The sequence below is a fragment of the Notamacropus eugenii genome, chromosome 5 (genome assembly GCF_028372415.1).
Source record: "Notamacropus eugenii isolate mMacEug1 chromosome 5, mMacEug1.pri_v2, whole genome shotgun sequence".
Taxonomy (NCBI): domain Eukaryota; kingdom Metazoa; phylum Chordata; class Mammalia; order Diprotodontia; family Macropodidae; genus Notamacropus; species Notamacropus eugenii.
The window spans coordinates 148,031,037-148,050,349 of NC_092876.1; the positions used below are offsets into that span (position 1 = coordinate 148,031,037).

General features: G+C 36.4%; 1 protein-coding gene across 1 annotated transcript in view; it reads left to right on the plus strand.

The window, feature by feature from the left end:
- Window positions 1-19,313, plus strand: part of GUCY1A2 (guanylate cyclase 1 soluble subunit alpha 2) — a 446,276-nt gene that overhangs the window by 79,094 nt on the left and 347,869 nt on the right. The window contains exon 4 of the mRNA XM_072611211.1: window positions 18,537-19,255. Coding sequence (XP_072467312.1) covers window positions 18,537-19,255 — 719 coding nt within the window. The remainder of the gene's footprint in view (window positions 1-18,536; window positions 19,256-19,313) is intronic.

Consider the following 19,313-nt stretch of genomic DNA (forward strand, 5'->3'; position numbering starts at 1 on the left):
GGGAAAGGGGTAATTAGAATGAATGCCATCTCAGAGTGGGGGAATGGGAAAGATGGGGAGAAAATTTGGAACTCAAAATCTTGTGGAAATGAATGTTGAAAACAAAAAACAAATAAATTTTAAAAAGAGAGAGATCCCTAGGACAGTCCTTTTATTTTACCATAGAAGTAATTGTGTTGCTGAGACAACTTAAGTAATTTACTGGGTACTTAACCTAGTGCCTGGGACATAAATAGGTGCTTAATAAATAATGCTTGTTGACTTGATTGTTGGACTTGACTTATTCAGGGTCACATAATTAAACTTGGTACAGTGGGAAGAAGACTGGCTCTGGAGTTAGAGGACCTGAGTTCGAATCCTACTTCTGGTGAACTTGGACTAGTCACTTAAACTCACTTTCTTTATCTGTAAATGAAGTGGATGGGCTAGGTGACCTCTAAAGTTCCTTTCACTACTAGAACTCAGGGCTCCTGATCTCTAGTCCACTCTTCTCCATATACCAAATAGCCTTAGATTCTTCTTCATGTACAACAGTCAGGGTAGAACATTATTCAGAAGCAGGACTCCATCTAAACCTCCTCCCACACTTGATGATTCATTTGGCTTTTAAAGACCCTTATGGAAAGACACTTTTCATCTTCCTCTGGCAAATTTTCCTGCCTCTAAGACGCTTAATTGTCAGGCAGTTCTATTTTGTATCTAATCCAAATCTTATTGATGTCTAAGTCATTTTCCTTCATTTTTTCTCCAGTGAAGATGAAAGATATCAATTATGGATTTTTTTAACCTACCTCTGGGGCTACCTCATCTCTAGACTATGAAGTTCCAATTCCCCCACTGGGACCAATTTCCCTTTAATCATGATCAAGGCTCTTCTTTGAAGCTACTTCATTTGGGGATCTCAGCAGCACATTCTAGACTTTGATAAGATCTGTCTTGCCCTATGTGCCCTGAGTTCCTATACATTGACTTCTTCCTTGAGCATTTGGAAATCAGGAATTTTTCAATTTGATTTGATTTGAATATTTCCTTTTGGGAGGCTTCAAAAATATAAAAAAATCCAAATGAGAGACCCGTCAGAAGTATAAAATTACCCCTCAATTCTTTTGTCCCACCAGTTAATAGTAATGAATCACTTTCATCTCAGTAAAGATACATTCCATTTTGTTTTCGAAAGATAAACATCCCCTTTTACTTTCTGGGGACCTGATGCATACTGTTAAAAGGAAATAAAATATTCCACACTTATGAAAGGTCATTGAACAAAAATTCCAAATAGAATTTTAACAAGGAAAAAAAACATTCTTAAAGTACAGAAATCACCTTTTTTTCTCAGTAAATTCAATTACTTTCCAAAACTTAAGCTACCTTTCCTTTTCTTTCTAGTGTGATTATTCTGCAAATAGAGATATGTCAAAGCCTCTTGCTCCTTCCCTGACTCTCCACACATGAGTCTTTCATATGACAGTGAGAAATCTTTAATGTCCTCATTATCTTGGGTTTCATTTGTGTGGTCAGATGGAGGCAAGGAAAGGATGGTTTGATGAATTGGTAAGGTGTGTGTGTGTATGTACCTTTATTGTTTATAAATCACTTCAAATATATCACCTTGGACTTCATAAAAATAGCAACAACCTTGTACAGTAAGCACTAGACGTATTAAGTTCTCCGTTTTACAGTTGAGGAACCCAAGGCTCAAAGAATTCTGGTAACTTGTTCAAAGTTACACAATTAGTGTTAGAGGCAACCTTTGAACCTAATTTTTCCTGAGTTCAGGTCCAGCACTCTGTCCTCCACTCCCTGTTCATTGCTTCTCTCAAAACTCTTTCTTCACGATGCAGAATTTTAAAGTAAGAATAAAGCAGAAAATGCAAGAAAATCAGTCTCTTCACAATTCAACTTTTAGTTGAATAGTCATGGAATTTATTGTTTTTCTTTCCCTGGGGAAATACAGTTTGTTATGATTTGATCTCCCAAGTCCTGGAGGTAGACAAAAACTTGATAGTAGCTCACTGGTCTTTTCATCTGATCTACATCTATAGTTGTGGAACAGATACTATTTCTATGGGTTTTTCCTCTGCTTAATGTATTATAAAACTTGGGATATCAGTTTTCCAAACACTCATAAGTCTCCTTACCCTATCAGTAGTCAAAAGACAAGTAATAAGGGAATACTTTTGAACCCAGAAAAATTGTAGTGATGAACAGTTTGGTCACGATGTAAAGAAGAAATAATGAAAGAGAAAAACTAGCTATTTATGTGCTTAGCATGGTACAACCCATTTGGGGATTTTGCATAGCTGAGGTTGAGAGGGGATCCAGCTCTGTTCATAGCAGCTAGTTAGTTTTCCACTAAGAATGTTCCTCTTTACCATCAAATGTTTTACTGTTCATTCCATCTTTCTCTCTTATGTATTGTAAACCCCTGCACACCCTCGCTTCAACTCTTCGTCAACTTTCCCACTTCCCACTGTTTTTGAGTTATCACCATTTCTGTCTGCTGTTTCTCCCCTCTTGTCAGTGTCTTCCTCCCTATTTTACTAGCATGTCTCAAAAGACCCCAGAGTCAAGAAGGAAAAAGAGTGATGAAACATGTCACACATTCAAAGTTGTTTTTCAACACTTACCATTATATCTTGCTTTATGCTAGTCTATGCTTGGAATCTCTCCTTCACAAGGCAAACTATATGAATGCAAAGAATCTGTCTTATTGTACAACCTCGTTAATTCAGGCCCATTAATTTGAAATTCATGATAATTGGGATTCATGCTGGGATTAAATTTATCTTTGTTCTATCTATATGTGAATGTTTATAAGTAATACAATGCTGAACTAATTCTCAAATGACTCTGATCTTAGTGTGATTTCTAAAAGGATAATATAATGGAATGCAAACTTGGACACATTCTACCATGCTAGATAAACTTCCACACTAGTATAAACAAAAGGCTTTTTAAGGACTAAAGTGAGTAAAGATGGAGAGGATCCTCATCAGTAGTCTAGTCATTTTGGGATGAGTTCTTTGACCATGACAAACCACAGAACAAAAAATATATAGCTCTCAGTCACGTAGAAATAGGGAATAAGTATTGATTTATGTCCTTTGTACCTGAAGAGGACCAAAATGACATCACTATGTCGGGGTCTGTGTAAAATGTGTCTAACTGTGTGCTGATCAAACCAATGTGAGCTCAGAAGGCTCTAACACAAATGGTCAGCATGAATATTTGGGAGGAAGATATCTCTAAATTTGTGCATCTCAGATTTCTTTTGGTCTACTACAGTTCTGCTTTTTTCATTGAGTACAGTGGCTTCTTTGATGTGGGTATGCTATGCTGGGCATTCTTGTTCCAGTGTCTCTCATGCCTCACAAATGATACCAAAATTCTTCAGAGAGACCTTGAGAATATCCTTGTATTGCTTCTTCTGACTTCTGTCTGAGTACTTGCCTTGTGTGAGTTCTTTTCGGTCTTTTAAGTAAATGTACATTTGGCATTTACACAACATGGGCATTCCACTAGAGCTGCACTCTTTGAAAGCTTGGAAGTTCAACTCAAGAAACGACCTCAGTGTCTAGGACTTTATTTTGCCAGGTGATCTTCAGAATCTTCCTAAGACAATTCTAATGGAAGCGATTCAGTTTCCTAGCATGGCACTGGTAGACTGTCCAGGGATCCTAGGCATACAATGTTTCTGTAGACCTGTAGGCTCTGTAGACCTTCAGTTTGGTAGGCAGCCTAGTACCTCTTCTCTCCCACTAGATACCCACTAGCTAAAGTCATAATCTCTGTATAAAAATGACATACTGGGGGATTTTGTTGACTGATATCAAGTGAAATCAAATGTAGTTCTGCACTTCCTTATATTTGCAATGTTATTTGATAGATTCTATCTATCAAATTTTATCCATTCTATTCATATTTATCCATTCTGTCATTACATGTGATATTAGGGATATAAATGATTTCCTAAAATGTAACCTTTTTATAACTTTATAGATAATCTCCCCATATTCTACTCACATGAGCTTCATGTTGAACTAGCTCTCTTTGTTAAGAGCTTCTTGTGAAATGCTTACATTGACAACAAAATATGAAAGTCAAGCAGGAATAATACCATATACAAATGACATTATAGGGGCAATGTTTAGATCACTCAAGAAATGAAGGTATTTTTTAAAAAAAAGCTTAAGAGTATCTGAGTTGGTTCTTTCATACCAAAGTTCACATGATTCCTTTAGTGAAGGAATTCCCTCCATCCGTGTACATAGCAACCCTTCAACAATTGGGAAGATTATCTTTAAGAATTAATGTGTACTCAGACATAGTTGAAATATTGGTTGGTTTTGCTGTCCTGCTATTTCTCTTTCTTTGTCCTTACAAAAGATGGGTAGAGGGGATGGGTCTGTTTGCAAATGAGGATTATAACAAGGGGTTAATACCAATAAAAATTTTAAAACAGATGATGTAGACAAAAAATGATCACCCTACAGATAAACCTCTTCAAACTTACATTGGATGCCCAGAATAAAGTCTATCACTGAAGAGTATTTGAAGCCTTTCTATGACCTGACTAGGTCTTAGCTGCATTTATTGTTTTAGTATCATGAACTTTATGAATCTAGAGTCATTTCTAGATAGTGGGTGTCCATTCAGTTACAAAAATTTAATATGCTATTCACAAAATATGTTTATTCAAATAGGACAGACAGGACATATAATTGGTAAGAGTTTAAACTATAGTGAAACCTCTGGGAAAAATTTCTCTGGGATTTGACCTTAACCCAGAGGGAACTGGAATAAATTCCCTGACATTTTAAATGCTTAGTGTAAGGTACCTTTCATAATCTGTCCCTGGTAGTTAGATAATATTGTGGCTCCTAATAAAATAGATTCTCTATTTAATACCTAAAGTGACTGCAACTCAGTTCAATGATACAATTAGAGAAAAAGAAAAAACTACATGCAAAGCAGAGCAGTAGAACTGGAAGCTGCTTCTCAGGTGTATACTATTTAAGAAGATGATATGAAACCTTATGAATATTGATGATCATCATTATTGCCCAGATTAATATCATCCTTAATGCCAAAATAATGGAGACTATTTGGCAAGTATGGTATAAATGTGTGTGTGTGTTCATCCTTCATTGCTGAAGAAGACCATGCCACCAGAGAAATAATGACATGACTTGCACTTGACTTTGCCTTGAGTGAGGGAGGGTTGTGCAGGTCACCAGCCTCACTTCTCCTCCAGAGCCATCCGAATCCAGTGACCAGATATCCATCAGGATGACTGGAGATGGCCCAGGATGAGGCAATTGGCGTTAAGTGACTTGCCCAAGGTTACACAGCTGGTAAGTGTCAAGTGTCTGAGGTGAGATTTGAATTCAGGTCCTCCTGACTCCTACACTGATGCTCTATCCACTGCACCACCTAGCTGCCCCTTATGGTATAGGTATCTATTGTCAGACATCCTAGTTACTCAATAGTTTTGGTTTGAGAGCAAAGATCAAACCAAATGGAATATTTAGACTATTAGATGGTGAGCTCCTCTTTGATTCCCAGTGTGTAGCAGAAAACTAGAGGCATAGTAGGCACTTAATTAATGCTTATTAACTACTTGAGGAAAAGAACACTTTTAGTTCTGGGAACACTTTAGGTAGGGGCTAGCATTTGGGTGAAAGTTGGAATGAAAATGGTTGGGCAATGGCCCATGAAAATGCATTAAGGAGGGAGATATGTTGAATTTGGGGAGCAAATAAGGGTCTGATGTGGCAGTGCTGCAAGCACAATAATGTCACATAAATTTGGAAAGGTTTTTTAGACCCATGTTGTGGAGAAATCTTAAACACTGGGCTGATAAGTATTTGCATTTTATCCCAAGAACAATAGGTAACCATTGAAGGCTATGGGGCAAGATCACAATATGCCTGGTCATCAGATCTAAGTCTTAAAAAGATTGTTTTTCTTGCTTTGTGAAGGATGAATTGGAGAAGGGGGAGACTAGAGGGAGGCAGATTAGTTTGTAGTTTGTAGCTTTGGAGAAATGAGACTCAATCAAGTCAAAAGTATATATTGAATTCTAGTGTGCGTGTATGATGTTTCTAGACACCATAAACTGTACAGGGGCACACCTGTGGTCACTACCCTTAAAGAGTTTGTAGTCTACTTGAGGGAAGTAGTTAAGACTAATACCAATGAAATCTATAATACTGTATAAATGCAAATGATAAGCATTGTATAACTTCAGAGAGAAGTGATTTAAAGTGAGGGTTAAAGTAATCTGGGAAAGCTTTATGAAGATTATTGAAGGTCTGTGTGGCACAATGGATAGGGCACTGGACTTGGAGTCAGGAAGACTTGGGTTTAAATACCACCTTAGACTCTTACTAGTTCTGTGACCATGGGCAAGTCAAATCACCTCTCTGTGACTTAGTTTCCTCATCTGTAAAATGAGGATGTTGGTCTTGATTACTTCTAAGGTCCCTTGTAGCTCTAATTCGATGATCTTATGAGCTTGGTGAAGAAGGGTAAGATGTCCATTTTGCTTACATGAAAATTCTCTTAGGGACCCTGAAGCTAAGGTTCTTCAGCCACTTTCAATCTCTGTGTTCTATTGCTTTATCAGTTTCTGACTGAAACTTAAATACATTTTTCAAAATGACTGTAAGTGATCAGACAAGAATAGCACTGGGCTGTGTAGATCTGGGTGCACTCTCCTTCTTATTTTGTATCCTTCTGCTTTGGCTCCAGTTTTCTAATTTCTACCCTTGATTAAAGGCACAATTACACAGAACAATAGCCTGTTCATGTTACTTAGCACTCTGAGGGCATAGCTTTTATTTGGGGATTATGCTTCAAAAACTAAAATTAAAAAAAAAAGAAAGCTTTTTGTTCAAGAGCTCACAGGAACATCAGAATCCTTTTAGCAGGAAAAACCAGTAAATGAAAAAAGATTGGAGTCCCTGGTCCCTTGGAGCATAATGAAGGAACTGAGGCATATAATTTTCCTCCTCCCTCAATTTTAAAAGGTTATGATTTCCATTAGCTCTCACCTTTGTTGCCCTGAGCCCCAATTCCAGGATGTATCCCTGTGTGGTAATTACAAATAACACAGTGTGTGACTGTCAGATGCATTTCAGAATTGGCACAGTGAAAAAAAAAACACTTTATTCCCCATGTTGGCTTTGACTTTGCTGCTGGATTACATATACCATCCATGTGTGAAGGCGGCAGTGTAACTACAGTGCACGTTTGGACCCATGGATGAAAGGCAGGGGCTCTCACTTATTTACCTATAATTGGTTGACTTCAAGACAAAGGATATTGGGAGTATGTATGTGCACTTCTATCAACATAACCCCTTATGGTTCCTAGGTCAGCCTGCTACCATGATACATTTGCTGCACATGAGTAATCAAATGCCAATCACTCCATCAGGACTGATCAATAGTCAGTAATCTGGAGACTGACTGAGTAACCCCACCTTCCCCTCTCCCGAGGGTAAGGGAAGTGTATTTCTCAGTAAAGAAACTTTTCAGGCTGGTTTTTACAAATACACCAAAGTAAAACAAGTAAAAAGATGTACCTATGAATACAATGGTCAGAAATTAATGAGATAAGAACACATTCAAAGATCTGAATTATTTCAACAAACAAGTATTAAGTACTAGGCATTATGCTAGGGGACTTTTGAAGTATTAATGGACTTTTTAATAGCTCTACTCACCAATCCGGTACCTTTCTAAACCAAGATATTGTTCCCTGGCCCACTTAACTTAAATGTTGTAAATCTCTATTACAGGGATTTTTTTTTAACCTTCCTTGAATCTAAACTTCCTTTGAAAGCCCAACAAAGTCTATAGACTCTTTCTCAGAATGCTTCAAATGTAAGAAATTAAATACATTGGATCATATAGAAAATTGTTGAAACAAAATTATCAAAATCATTTTGAAAAGCAGTTTCACAGATACAGGTTAAGAACTGCTGTAATAGAATATAAACTCCTTGAGGTCAGAGACTGTCTACCTTTTTCTATTTGTATAACCAACGTTGACACATAGTAGTACCTCAAACATAACTTTTCTTTCATTCATTCATTCTTTTCATTCATTTAATGTATCCTGGTCATGTTGTATTTAGAATATTGTGTTCAGTCCTGTATAGCACTGAGACTTTTAGGAAGGACATTGATAAGGTAGAGAGTATCTGGAGGATGCTGAACAGAATAATGAATTGTCATTATGCCACATGAAGATCATTTGATGTACCTAGGGATCTTTATCCTAGGAAACAGAATTAGTGTGAACATCATAGTTATCTTCAAGTATTGAAAGGACTATCATATAGAATGAGAATTGGACATAATAGATGTTTAATGAATATTTGATTAATTGATAGATATATTTTGATTGGCCCCAATGTATAGTACTTTCATAGTCTACCTTGAATTACAGTTATTATGTAAATGACTCATTTCCTAGTCTAAGTTGAAAGCTCCATAATGGCAGAGACAGTAACATTCTTCACTACATTTATCCTAAAAGGGAAACCAAAAAGGTACTTTATTCATAGAAAGTGCTAGAATATTTAATCTGTGTCTATATGAATGAACAAATGAATGACTGAATGAATTAAAGGGTAGAAGTCAGAAAGAACAAGTTCAGATTTATTATAATGGAAAACATTCTAAGATTTCCCAAAGTGGAATGTCCTTAGCAGTAATTACTGAGCAGAGCAGGTTCCTACTCATGAACAGTCATCAAGTAAAGGCTGGATGACTATTTGTGAGGCATTCTGTGGGTTGGGGGGAAGATACTTGCCACCAGATGGGCTTCTGAGGTCCCCTTTGACTCTGAGGTTCTATCATTCTGTCATTCTGCTTTTCAAATTGCACTAAATCCTGCTAAAATCCATAGATGACAAGAGATATTTGTCTTTATTCTTATCTATTCTTTACCATTTTTGTTAAAAGGGTGAGATATCTATTTAAAAAAAAACAGAAGAGTGTGAGGAGTAAATGTAACAGAGACAGGTACTGGATCTGTGATTTCAAGCATATGGGGAACTCCTGTATGAGAAAATTCCCTCTACCCATGCTGTATAACACCTTCTCTTCAATTTATAGTCTTAAAGAATTGCATAGAGGTTTAGAGGTTAACTGACTTGCAAAGGGTCTTGCTACAAGAATGAATTAGAGATGTTTCTTGAACTCAGATAGGTCTTGCTGATTTTGAAATCAGCTTTCTTTTTTTATTTTTGAATTTTTAAAAATTAATTTATTTGTTTTCAGTTTTCAACAATCACTTCCATTAGTTTTAAATCTTCTCCTCCTATCTCCCCGCTCCTCCCCAGGACAGCATACAACCTTATATAGGTTCTACACATACATTCTTATTAAACATATTTTCACATTAGTTATGTTGCATAGAATAATTTTAATGAATGGGATAAACCATGAGAAAAACCAAGCCAAAACAAAACCTAACAAGAGAAAATAGTCTGCTGCATTCTATGTTCCAATTCTTTCTCTGGATATGGATGACATTTTGCATCATGAGTCCTTTGGAATTGTTTTAGATCCTTGCATTGCTGTGAAGGGCTAGGTCTATCAGAAACAGTCCTTGTACCCTGTGGCTGTTACTGTGTATAATATTTCTCTGGTTCTTCTCATTTCACTCAGCATCAGTTCATTTCAGTCTTTTCAGATTTTTCTGGTGTGTTTGTTCTTCATTTCTTATAATACTTTCCATTACATTCATATACCACAACTTATTTAGCATTCCTCAATTGATGAGCATTCCCTCAATTTCTAGTTCTTGGCCATCACAAAAAAGAGCTGCTATAAATAGTTTTGTACACATGGGGCCTTTTCCATTTTTATGATCTCTTTGGAATACAGCCCTAGAAGTGATATTGCTGGGTCAAAGGGTGTGCATGTTTTTATAGCCCTTTGGGAATAGTTCCAAGTTGCTTTCCAAATGGTTAGATCAGCTCACAGCTCCACCAGCAATGAAATAATGTTCCAATGGGGACTGGTTTTTCAAGTATTTCAAAATATAAGATTTCAAAAACATATTTTTTTATCCCAAAATAAAAACAGGTAACTGAAAAGATATCAGTAACTACCAACTCTTATGCCTGGTTTCTCATCTCTAGAAAAATCTTTGAAAATATTCTATGCATGAATTAAAGGTATCTTTGATAGAAACATGAGAAGGTAAACAAGAAGGCTTTCTTTTATCACAAGCTGTCTTCACAATTGTACAATTGACTGAGGTGTAGAGAATATAGAAATCCTACTGTTTGTTGATTTTAAAAAATATTTATCACGGAAAAATGCTGCTTTAAAGACTCTCTCAAATAGTGATATATCATGCATCTGTTAAAATAATGCATGGTTTTGTGACAGATGTCACAATAGACATAACTTTTTTTGAGAACAAGCTGGGCGTTATTATAAACCTAAGTTGTTTACCGGAGTAAAGGCTATCTCCTCAACTGCAGTATTTTCCCAGTAATAGTGTATGGCTACAGATAATGAAGAAGCAGCTAGATAACACAGTGCATAGAGTTCTGGGCTTGGAGTCAGGAAGACCTGAGTTCAAATTTGGCTTCAAACACTTACTAGTTGTGTGACCCTGGGCAAGTCACTTAATCCCATTTGCTTCAGTTGCTTCATCTGTAAATTAGTTGGAGGAGATGATAAATCACTCCTGTATCTTTGCCAAGAAAAGTTACTAAAGTTGTCATGGCTGGATATAACTGAAAAAAAAAGACTAAACAAAATACACACAAAAAATGGAAAGTAATGATCTCTGAAGAATAAAAATTAAAACTGATCTAAGATATGGTGGAAAAATGAATGGGAGATGTAAACAGACTGTGTCATTTTTCCAGGGTTAATTCATGTGTGGGAAATCTGGCAAGGACCAATATCCCATTGCTACAATTAAAAATAAAAAAAATCAATTTTTAAAAAAAATATGCCTTCACACAAGTGTTGATCAAGATGAGGCCTCCTTTGACTTTCTAAAATACTCGATCCCTCACTCATTTCCCTTTCATAGATATTTATTCATATGTCATGTCTCCTGGACTAGTTTGAAAACTCTAAAATGACAGTCAGCATTCTTCTTTCTATTTCATATGGCACCTAAAACATGACTCTACTTATAGAAAGTACTCAGTAAATATTTGATGAGTATGTGAAACAATGGATAGTAGAATAGCTTATCCTAACAAAGAAGACTTAGAATCATAGAAAAATAGCAGAACTAGAATGTTTCCTAAGAACCATCTAATTTAAGGGGTTAGGAAACTCTGGCCTGTGGGTTGTATTTTGTTGGTCCTGAGCTAGCCCAGTTTCATTTTAAAGAGAAAGAAATAGGAGCCCAGAGAAATGAAATGGCTTGCCTATGGTTACACTGTGAGGCTTGGCAGGGAGAAGGTCTTGAGAATTATGTTGGTTCTTCTTTTTTATTATCTGCAAGAACTTATTGCTTTTTCTTCTGTTATGTCCAAATAACCCAGCTTTTGCAAAGTTTGTTTTTCCTAGGTTTATTTATTAACTATCGTGTTTATTTAGACAATGGAAAATGAGTACATGTGTATTTTTTCCCACTCATTTTAGAAACCTGCCTTCCTTCTGTCATAAAGAAAATTTTCATTCATTCCTTGCATATGTTCATTAAACATATTCAGTGTTCTAGCACACTATTTTAGCTCAGCCTGTTACAACAAAGGAGCATCCCCTCGCCACAGTGTATGTTAGTTTCTATGTGAATTATATTTTAAAATGTAAATCTATTTTAAATAGCTTGTTATCCCTTAATCCTATGGTTTTTGCTCTGATTATGAAACAAGGCTGTTCCTTTAGATTGCTCTTCTAGACTGGGAAGCAGAGACCACTTTCACTCAGTATAAGAGGCTTCATTTCTGGACTTCACATTTTATTACTTGCTTTAGAAAGAATAAATCAAACTAAAGATATGCTGTTGCTCTTTTAGGATCAGTGCTCTCTCTTCTCTAGTTGTCAGAACAAAAATGTATGGGTTTGGAGAAGACAAGTTCTTTTTATTACTGTTTTCCTCCCATCTAGTCAAATAAACACTGGAAAATTTCCTTCATTGTAGATAGAGTCAGTAGAAAGGGAGAAAAAACATATATAGACCAGATTTTTTAGAATATACCAAATGGTTTAGTGGAGGTTCCTCTGGAGTTGGCAGACCTGGGTCCTTAATACCAGCTTTGTCCATATTTTACTGTTTGAATTTGGGTAAGTCCCACTCTCTCTGAGCTCCACTTTTCTCATTTATGTAAATAAGAGTTTGGGACTGAATTCTCTCAAAGGCGTCTTTAAGGTCTAATATTTTATTACTCTTTGAGCATTTAAACTACTAGATAATTTTACCATTAAGTTTAAAAAAAAGATTTTGATTTTGCAGAAGCAAAAATGTCAGAAAGAGAAGACTGATTTAAAAATCTACCTTGTACCCAGAATGTCATATAAATAGCAAAAACAAATAAAACAAAAAAAAAACAATTTGGATTGAGCATGTAGAGTATATTAGGAGAAATCATGTGAAATCATCATAGAAAGATACATTGGATGGACAGACAGAACACTTATTAAGCATTTATTGTATTCCAGGAATTGTGCCAAGAACTGGGGATACAAAAAGAAAAATAAAAGATAGTCCCTGCTCTCAAGGAGCTTACATTCTAATAGGGGAAAATAAAACATAAGAAGGAGCTGGAAAAGGGGGAAGAGAAAGAGGAGAAGTGAAGGAAGAGGGAAGGAGAGAAGGCCATCTTTATGGAAATGGACCAGGTTAGAGGGTGAGCCAAAAGAGAAGGGGGCAGTGTGACTCACACTTCTCACTATATGGTGGTTCCAGGCAGGGACTCACCACTTGACATATAGGCCTCAGAGTGGAGTCATTTTCAAGGAGACAAGACAGTCATTGTGGAAGTAGAGCAGGCTAGAGAGTGAGCAAGAAGTGACAGGGATATTCAATGTGGTTTTAAACTTATAAACTTCACTTAAGGGCAGTAAGCTATCATAAGCTCTTACTTCACTGGAAAATCCAACTTCTGAGTCATCACTTTCTTTCTAAATGAGTCATCTTTGTAAAGATCACTGGACTTGGTGTCCAAAGTATTGGGTTCAGGTGGCAACTCCTCCACCTTTTCACAATATCTCTTAGCCTTATTAGACAATACTAACACTACTTTCCTCATAGTGTTTTGTGAGGCTCAAATGAGACAATGGCTATGAAATGCTTTGTAATTATAGAGCAGGCAGTTAGATGGCACAGCAGATAGAGGGCTGGGCCTGAAGATAGGAGGACCTGAGTTCAAATGTGACGCTCAGACACTTATAGTTGTTTGACTTTGAGTAAGTCACAGTCCCATTGGCCTTAGTTTTCTCATCCGTAAAATGAGCTGGAGAAAGAAAGAGCAAATCACTTCATTCTCTTTGCCAAGACTAAAATAACTGAAAAACAAAAACAACATTATAGTGAATCATATGAAAGGTTAACTACATTGTCCACTATGACAGTTCTAAGTATTTTGTGGTTAATGAAGACATATGTTTTGTCTGGAAGAACATTTTTCTCCAAAAACATTTTCATTTCCTTTAAAGATAATAAAAGATCTCTTTAGAAATGACGAATTTGAAATGTAATCATTCCATGTGATCAGAGGCTCTCAGATATCAATCAAGTTCACTCAGATTGACAAGTGGCTCAACAAGGGTCTGGTTCAATGCAGAGGGGTTAGTGAGTGACCACAAGTGTCAGCAATCTGAGCACAGGAACACCCATTTATCTTTCTTTTCATAGTAATAGATGTTCAGTAAATATTGTTCTTGTCTGACAATCACCACTCCAGTCACTGTGTCTATGACAAGGTCATAGGTTCTTACATTTTAGAACCAGAAGGAACCTTAGAGGCCACTGTGTTCATTTTACAGATGGGAAGACTCAGGTAGATAGAAGTTAAGGAATTTATTTGCCCAGAATTATATAGCTAGTCAATATCTGAGGCAGGATTTGAACCCCTATTCTTTGATTCCAAGTCCAGTGTCTTATGTATCTTGCCTTGCTATTATTCCATTCTTTAGTAAATATCACCAGAGAACCTCAGTTACTGACAGCTATGAAAAGATTTTATTTTGAAGAATCCTCTTCATTGCTCATGATGCCCCATTTCCAAGCACAGAGGATTTTCTTACTGATTATCTTAGAAAAGACATTATTTTAGCTCCCACATATGATTCTTTGAAACTAAGCACAAAAATGCTGTATCTTTTTATAGGCCAAATAGATATTAATTCCCCCAAATAATAAATTTAATATAATTTAGAAGTATAACTCCAAAGATATTATCTTTTGAACTACAAAGTATCTACTTAAACATTATTTAACCCAAGTTCCATTTTACAGAAAACAAAGCCCAGAAATGTTAAGGGATTTGTCAAAAGACTAAATAGTATTAGAATCTGGATAGAAATTCAAGTCCTTTGAATTCATATCTGGTATTCTTTTCACTGCAATATGCTATTTCTATAATTCTAACTGAGAGTAGGATCGTAGAATTCTAGATGTAGATCCAGAAGGGATCCTGGGGTCCATAGTCCAAATGCTTTGTTATATATATGAGGAACTCGGTCATTTAATCAGTAAATAAACCTTTATTCAGTATCAACTATGTGTCAGACACTGTGCTAAGCACTGTAGCTACAAAGAAAGGTAAAGGACAGTCTTTGCTTTCAAGGAACTAACAATCCAATGGGGGTGAAAACATGCATCTATGTCCAAAAAAGATATATACAGGATAAATTGGAGAAAATCAACAGAGGGATAGATTTAGAACTGAGGAAAACTGAGATAAGAGCTTCTGGATGAAGGTAAAATTTTAGCTATGGCTTGAAGCAATCTTAGAAAACCAAGAGGTGGAGATGAGGCAGGAGAACATTCCAGACATGGAATATAGCCCCAGAAAATGACCAGAGTCAGGAGATAGAGTATCTTGTGTGTGGAACTGCAAGGAGGCTAGTGTCACTGGATTGTAGAATAAATGTGAGATGTAAAGGGTAAGAAGAATGGAGAAGTGCATGGATGGGATAAGACTTTGGATACCAAATAGAAGGGTTCATATTTGATCCTGGAGGCAATAGGGAGCTACTGAAGTTGATTGAATAAAGAGATAACATATCAAATTTGTGCTTTAGGAAGATAAATTTGACAGCTAAGTGCATGATAGATTTCAATAGTGAACATCACTGAGGTTTTCTCTAGTGATTCAGAAGACATTTCACTATCTTGAAGTATCTTAGGGTCATCTTCTTAGTCTTAATTTTCATTGCATTGCTAAGCACACAAGTGGTTTATTAGTGTAATGGAAATTTCCCATTAAGAGAATTTGGGCTTTGTTCATTTTTATTATATCATCTCTTACATGTGGTTATTTTATTTACTTGATGATGTTTGGGTAATATTTTGAACTTCTGCCATGGGAGGCATTACATAAATATTCTTCATTATCTTTATATTAGTAAGCTTTATTCAATTACTGCAATGACACTTCAGTATTTTGCAAAATACATGTCAGAAGTAGTTCTTGATTTCTCTTATACCTAGAGACGAGTTCTTTCAAAGTACACTCCATCCAGCTTCAGAGGCTATGAAATGACTTTCTGAGTGTCATGGTATTTGGTGCTATTAGGGTTGAGGGGGACTTAATATTTTTCCTGGGGCAGCTAGGTGGTACAGTAGAAAGAGTTCAGACCTGGTCTCAAACATGTAGTAGCTGTATGACTCTTGGGCGAGTCATTTAGCCCTATTTGCCTCAGTTTCCTTATCTATAAAATGAACTGGAGAAAGAAATGACAAACCACTCCAGTATCTTTGCCAAGAGAGTCCCAAATGGGGTCACCAAGAAGTAGGGCATGACTAAAACCACTGAACAATAACAACAATATTTTTCCAAGAACCTGATTTTAGTCTTGAAGAAATTCATCTTGCAATGCTCAAAAGTAATAAAGGAAACTTTCACTTAGTCAACATTAATTTAATGGTTTTATGGTATACATTGCCAATGATAGCACTGATCTCCAACTGAGCTGTTAGTTAATTTCTTTAATTCATGTTCTTTAATTCATGGTGACCTTAACATATTAGGGGTCAGCAGCTCCTTTCTCCCTTCCATATCACACAACTGAAGAGACATATGCTGTAGATAACAAGTCCAGAAGGAATTGAAATTATTGACAAAGAAATTTCAACATCATTTAAATAAAATGACCAAGAGATGAATGAGTTGTGATACTTTTGATAGAGGACTTTCCCAAATTGCCTTTGAGATCAAAGCTTTCAAGTCAAAATGAAAAGAATATACTTTGTTCCCAAGGAACTTCCTGCTATTGACATATTCCACTTCATTTCATGCTTGATTTTATGCCCTTTCTGGTGATTCACCTCTTAACTCTCTCTGTAACACTGAGTTTTCATTATAGTTTTCCCAAGAAACACTTAGTGAGCTCATTATTTCCATTTTGAAATATATGCCATATATTTAAATTGAAAATTAAGATGTAAACTGGATAAAACAGTGATGTACACTTTTTGTTTGTTTTTTGACAATACTAAAGATAATCCTCCAGGAAGGAGAGAGATGAACTAATTATGAGCTGGAACTCAAAAAAAGGAAATAAGTAAGGTGGGCAAAGTTTAACATTGACCAGGTGATTGATACAAGATTTATTGCTGATGTGTTAGAGTTATCCATACTCACGAACTGAAATCAACTGTTAGGGGCTAAAATTGAGGAAAGGTCATAGAATTAGTGCTGGCAAAACCCTGATAAACCACCTTATCTAATTCCCTCATTTTATTGTTGAGGAAACTGAGACCCAGGGAAGTCATGTGAGTTACCTAAGTAACCAAGATAGGAAATGTTAGAGACAGGATTTGAACCCATGTGCCCTGGTTCCAGAGTCAGTACTCTTTTAACTGTACATCACTGGTCAATTTATTAACTTCTGGAAAATACAAAGAAATGAGCGAATTCTCTTTCAGAAGACACTATTTTATTGGACTGGACTTGGAGTCAAAATTATATTAAATATATAGAAAGCACTCAAATGCACCAAAATATTTATACCAGCATTTTTTTGTGATGGCAAAGAACTGGAAACAAGGGAGATGCCCATTAATTGAGGAATGAATAAACATTGGTGCAATGGTGTAATGGAGTATTACTATGTTATAAGAAATTATGGATGATGAATATAGGGAAGCATGGAAAAAAGCTCTATGAACTGATGCAGAAGAAAGTAAACAAAGCCAAGAAAGCAATATACAGAATGACTACAATAATGTGAACAAAAAGAACAGCCACAAAAAACCCAACAAGATTGAATATTGCAAGTTGCAAAGAACAAACATAGCTTGAAAGAAGAGATATGAGAAGACACCCCCACTTTAGCCCTTTGGAGAGGTGGGAGGTCAGTGAGTGTGGTTTATTGAACATATTTTCAGACGTTTTGATCAGTTATTCTGATCTTTTCCTCTTATTTTTCTTTTTCTTTAAAAATATTTGGAAAAGCCATTTAGGAGGGAGAGAGGAGGGATACTGGGGGAAATTAAAGGGATACAAAAATGATACCAATAAATACTTTTTAATAAATATTTTTTTTTTAAAAAAAGAACTCAATTCAGCAAGCATAATTAAGCAACTAATATGTGTCAGTTTGCTAGGTGTTAAAGATAAAAAAAGAAAGAAGAGAAAATAGTTCCTGCCTTTAGGAAGCTTATACTCTATTTACTAGAAGACCTTATATTTTAATCTATAAAATACAAAGCGGAAGAACTGAATGTTTTATTCCCAATTCTCCCTTCTACTCACCATGTAAGTTACTTAATCTCTCTGTGTCTCAGTTTTCTTAGTTGCAAAATGAAGGGGTTAGAGATCAAAGGATCATCATTTGAGAGCCATAAGCATCATAGGCTTACAGCTTAGATGACATTGGGTACAGCCCTTTTATTTTACAGATGGGAAAAATGAGGAAAAGAGAAATCAGGTGACTTTTCCAGAGTCAAGTTAGAGTCAAATAGCTAATAAGTATCAGAGTTAGGATTTGAATGGAGATCTTCCTGATTTAAAGTTCAGGGTCCTGCCCACTATACCATATTGCCTCTGAGATGAACTCTAATGTCCTTTCTACCTTTGTGACCTTCCTTGTGCATAAGTGACTGTGGTCCCTTATTTGTGAGTAACAAAAAAATTATAGTGTAATACCTCCCCTACAGAGGATACCAATGACTTGAACTAATTTAGATTTGGGAGATTTGGGATGTTTAAAATTTTCCAAATCCCAGAAGTCTATGCAGGTCTAGACCATTGCAGGTCTTACCTCCTCTAGGGGGATGTAAAATAGGAGCATAGAAGTCAGAAATTCTGGTAGAGAATGGCCATACCAACACTTATTTCTCAGTTATGTCAACATCTGCTCTCCCTTTGCTTTTAGGTTTGAAGTTTGAAGAAATGCAAGAAAGATTTGGGGAGGAATTTTTCAATATCTGCTTTGATGAGAATGAGAGGGTCCTTCGTGCTGTAGGCAGCACCTTGCAAGACTTCTTTAATGGCTTCGATGCTTTGCTGGAACATATTAGAACTTCATTTGGACGACAGGCCACTCTGGAATCTCCATCTTTCCTATGCAAAGAGCTTCCAGAAGGTTCTCTCATGCTCCATTACTTTCATCCTCACCACATTGTGGGATTCGCAATGCTTGGAATGATAAAGGCTGCAGGAAAGAAGATCTACCGGCTGGATTTGGAGGTGGAACAAGTGAACAACGAGAAACTGTGCTTGGAGGGCTCAAACCCAGGGAATTGCAGTTGTCTCACATTTGTCATTAAGGAATGTGAAAATTCAAACATCACGAAAAACCTTCCCCCTGGAACATCCCAGACTCCTGCCGACCTCCGAATCAGCATCAACACATTCTGCAGAGCTTTCCCCTTCCACCTGATGTTTGATGCTAGCATGCTGGTTCTGCAGCTGGGGGAAGGGCTTAGGAAACAGCTCCGATGTGACACTCACAAGACTCTGAAGTTTGAGGACTGCTTTGACATAGTTTCCCCAAAGATCAATGCCACCTTTGAAAGGGTCCTACTGAGACTGTCCACTCCGTTTCTCATTCGGACCAAACCGGAAGCTTCTGGTTCTGAAAACAAAGACAAGGTAAGCAGAGGGGCAGACTTTAGAGGGATTGTGAGTACTGGAGATAATTGTTTTAGTG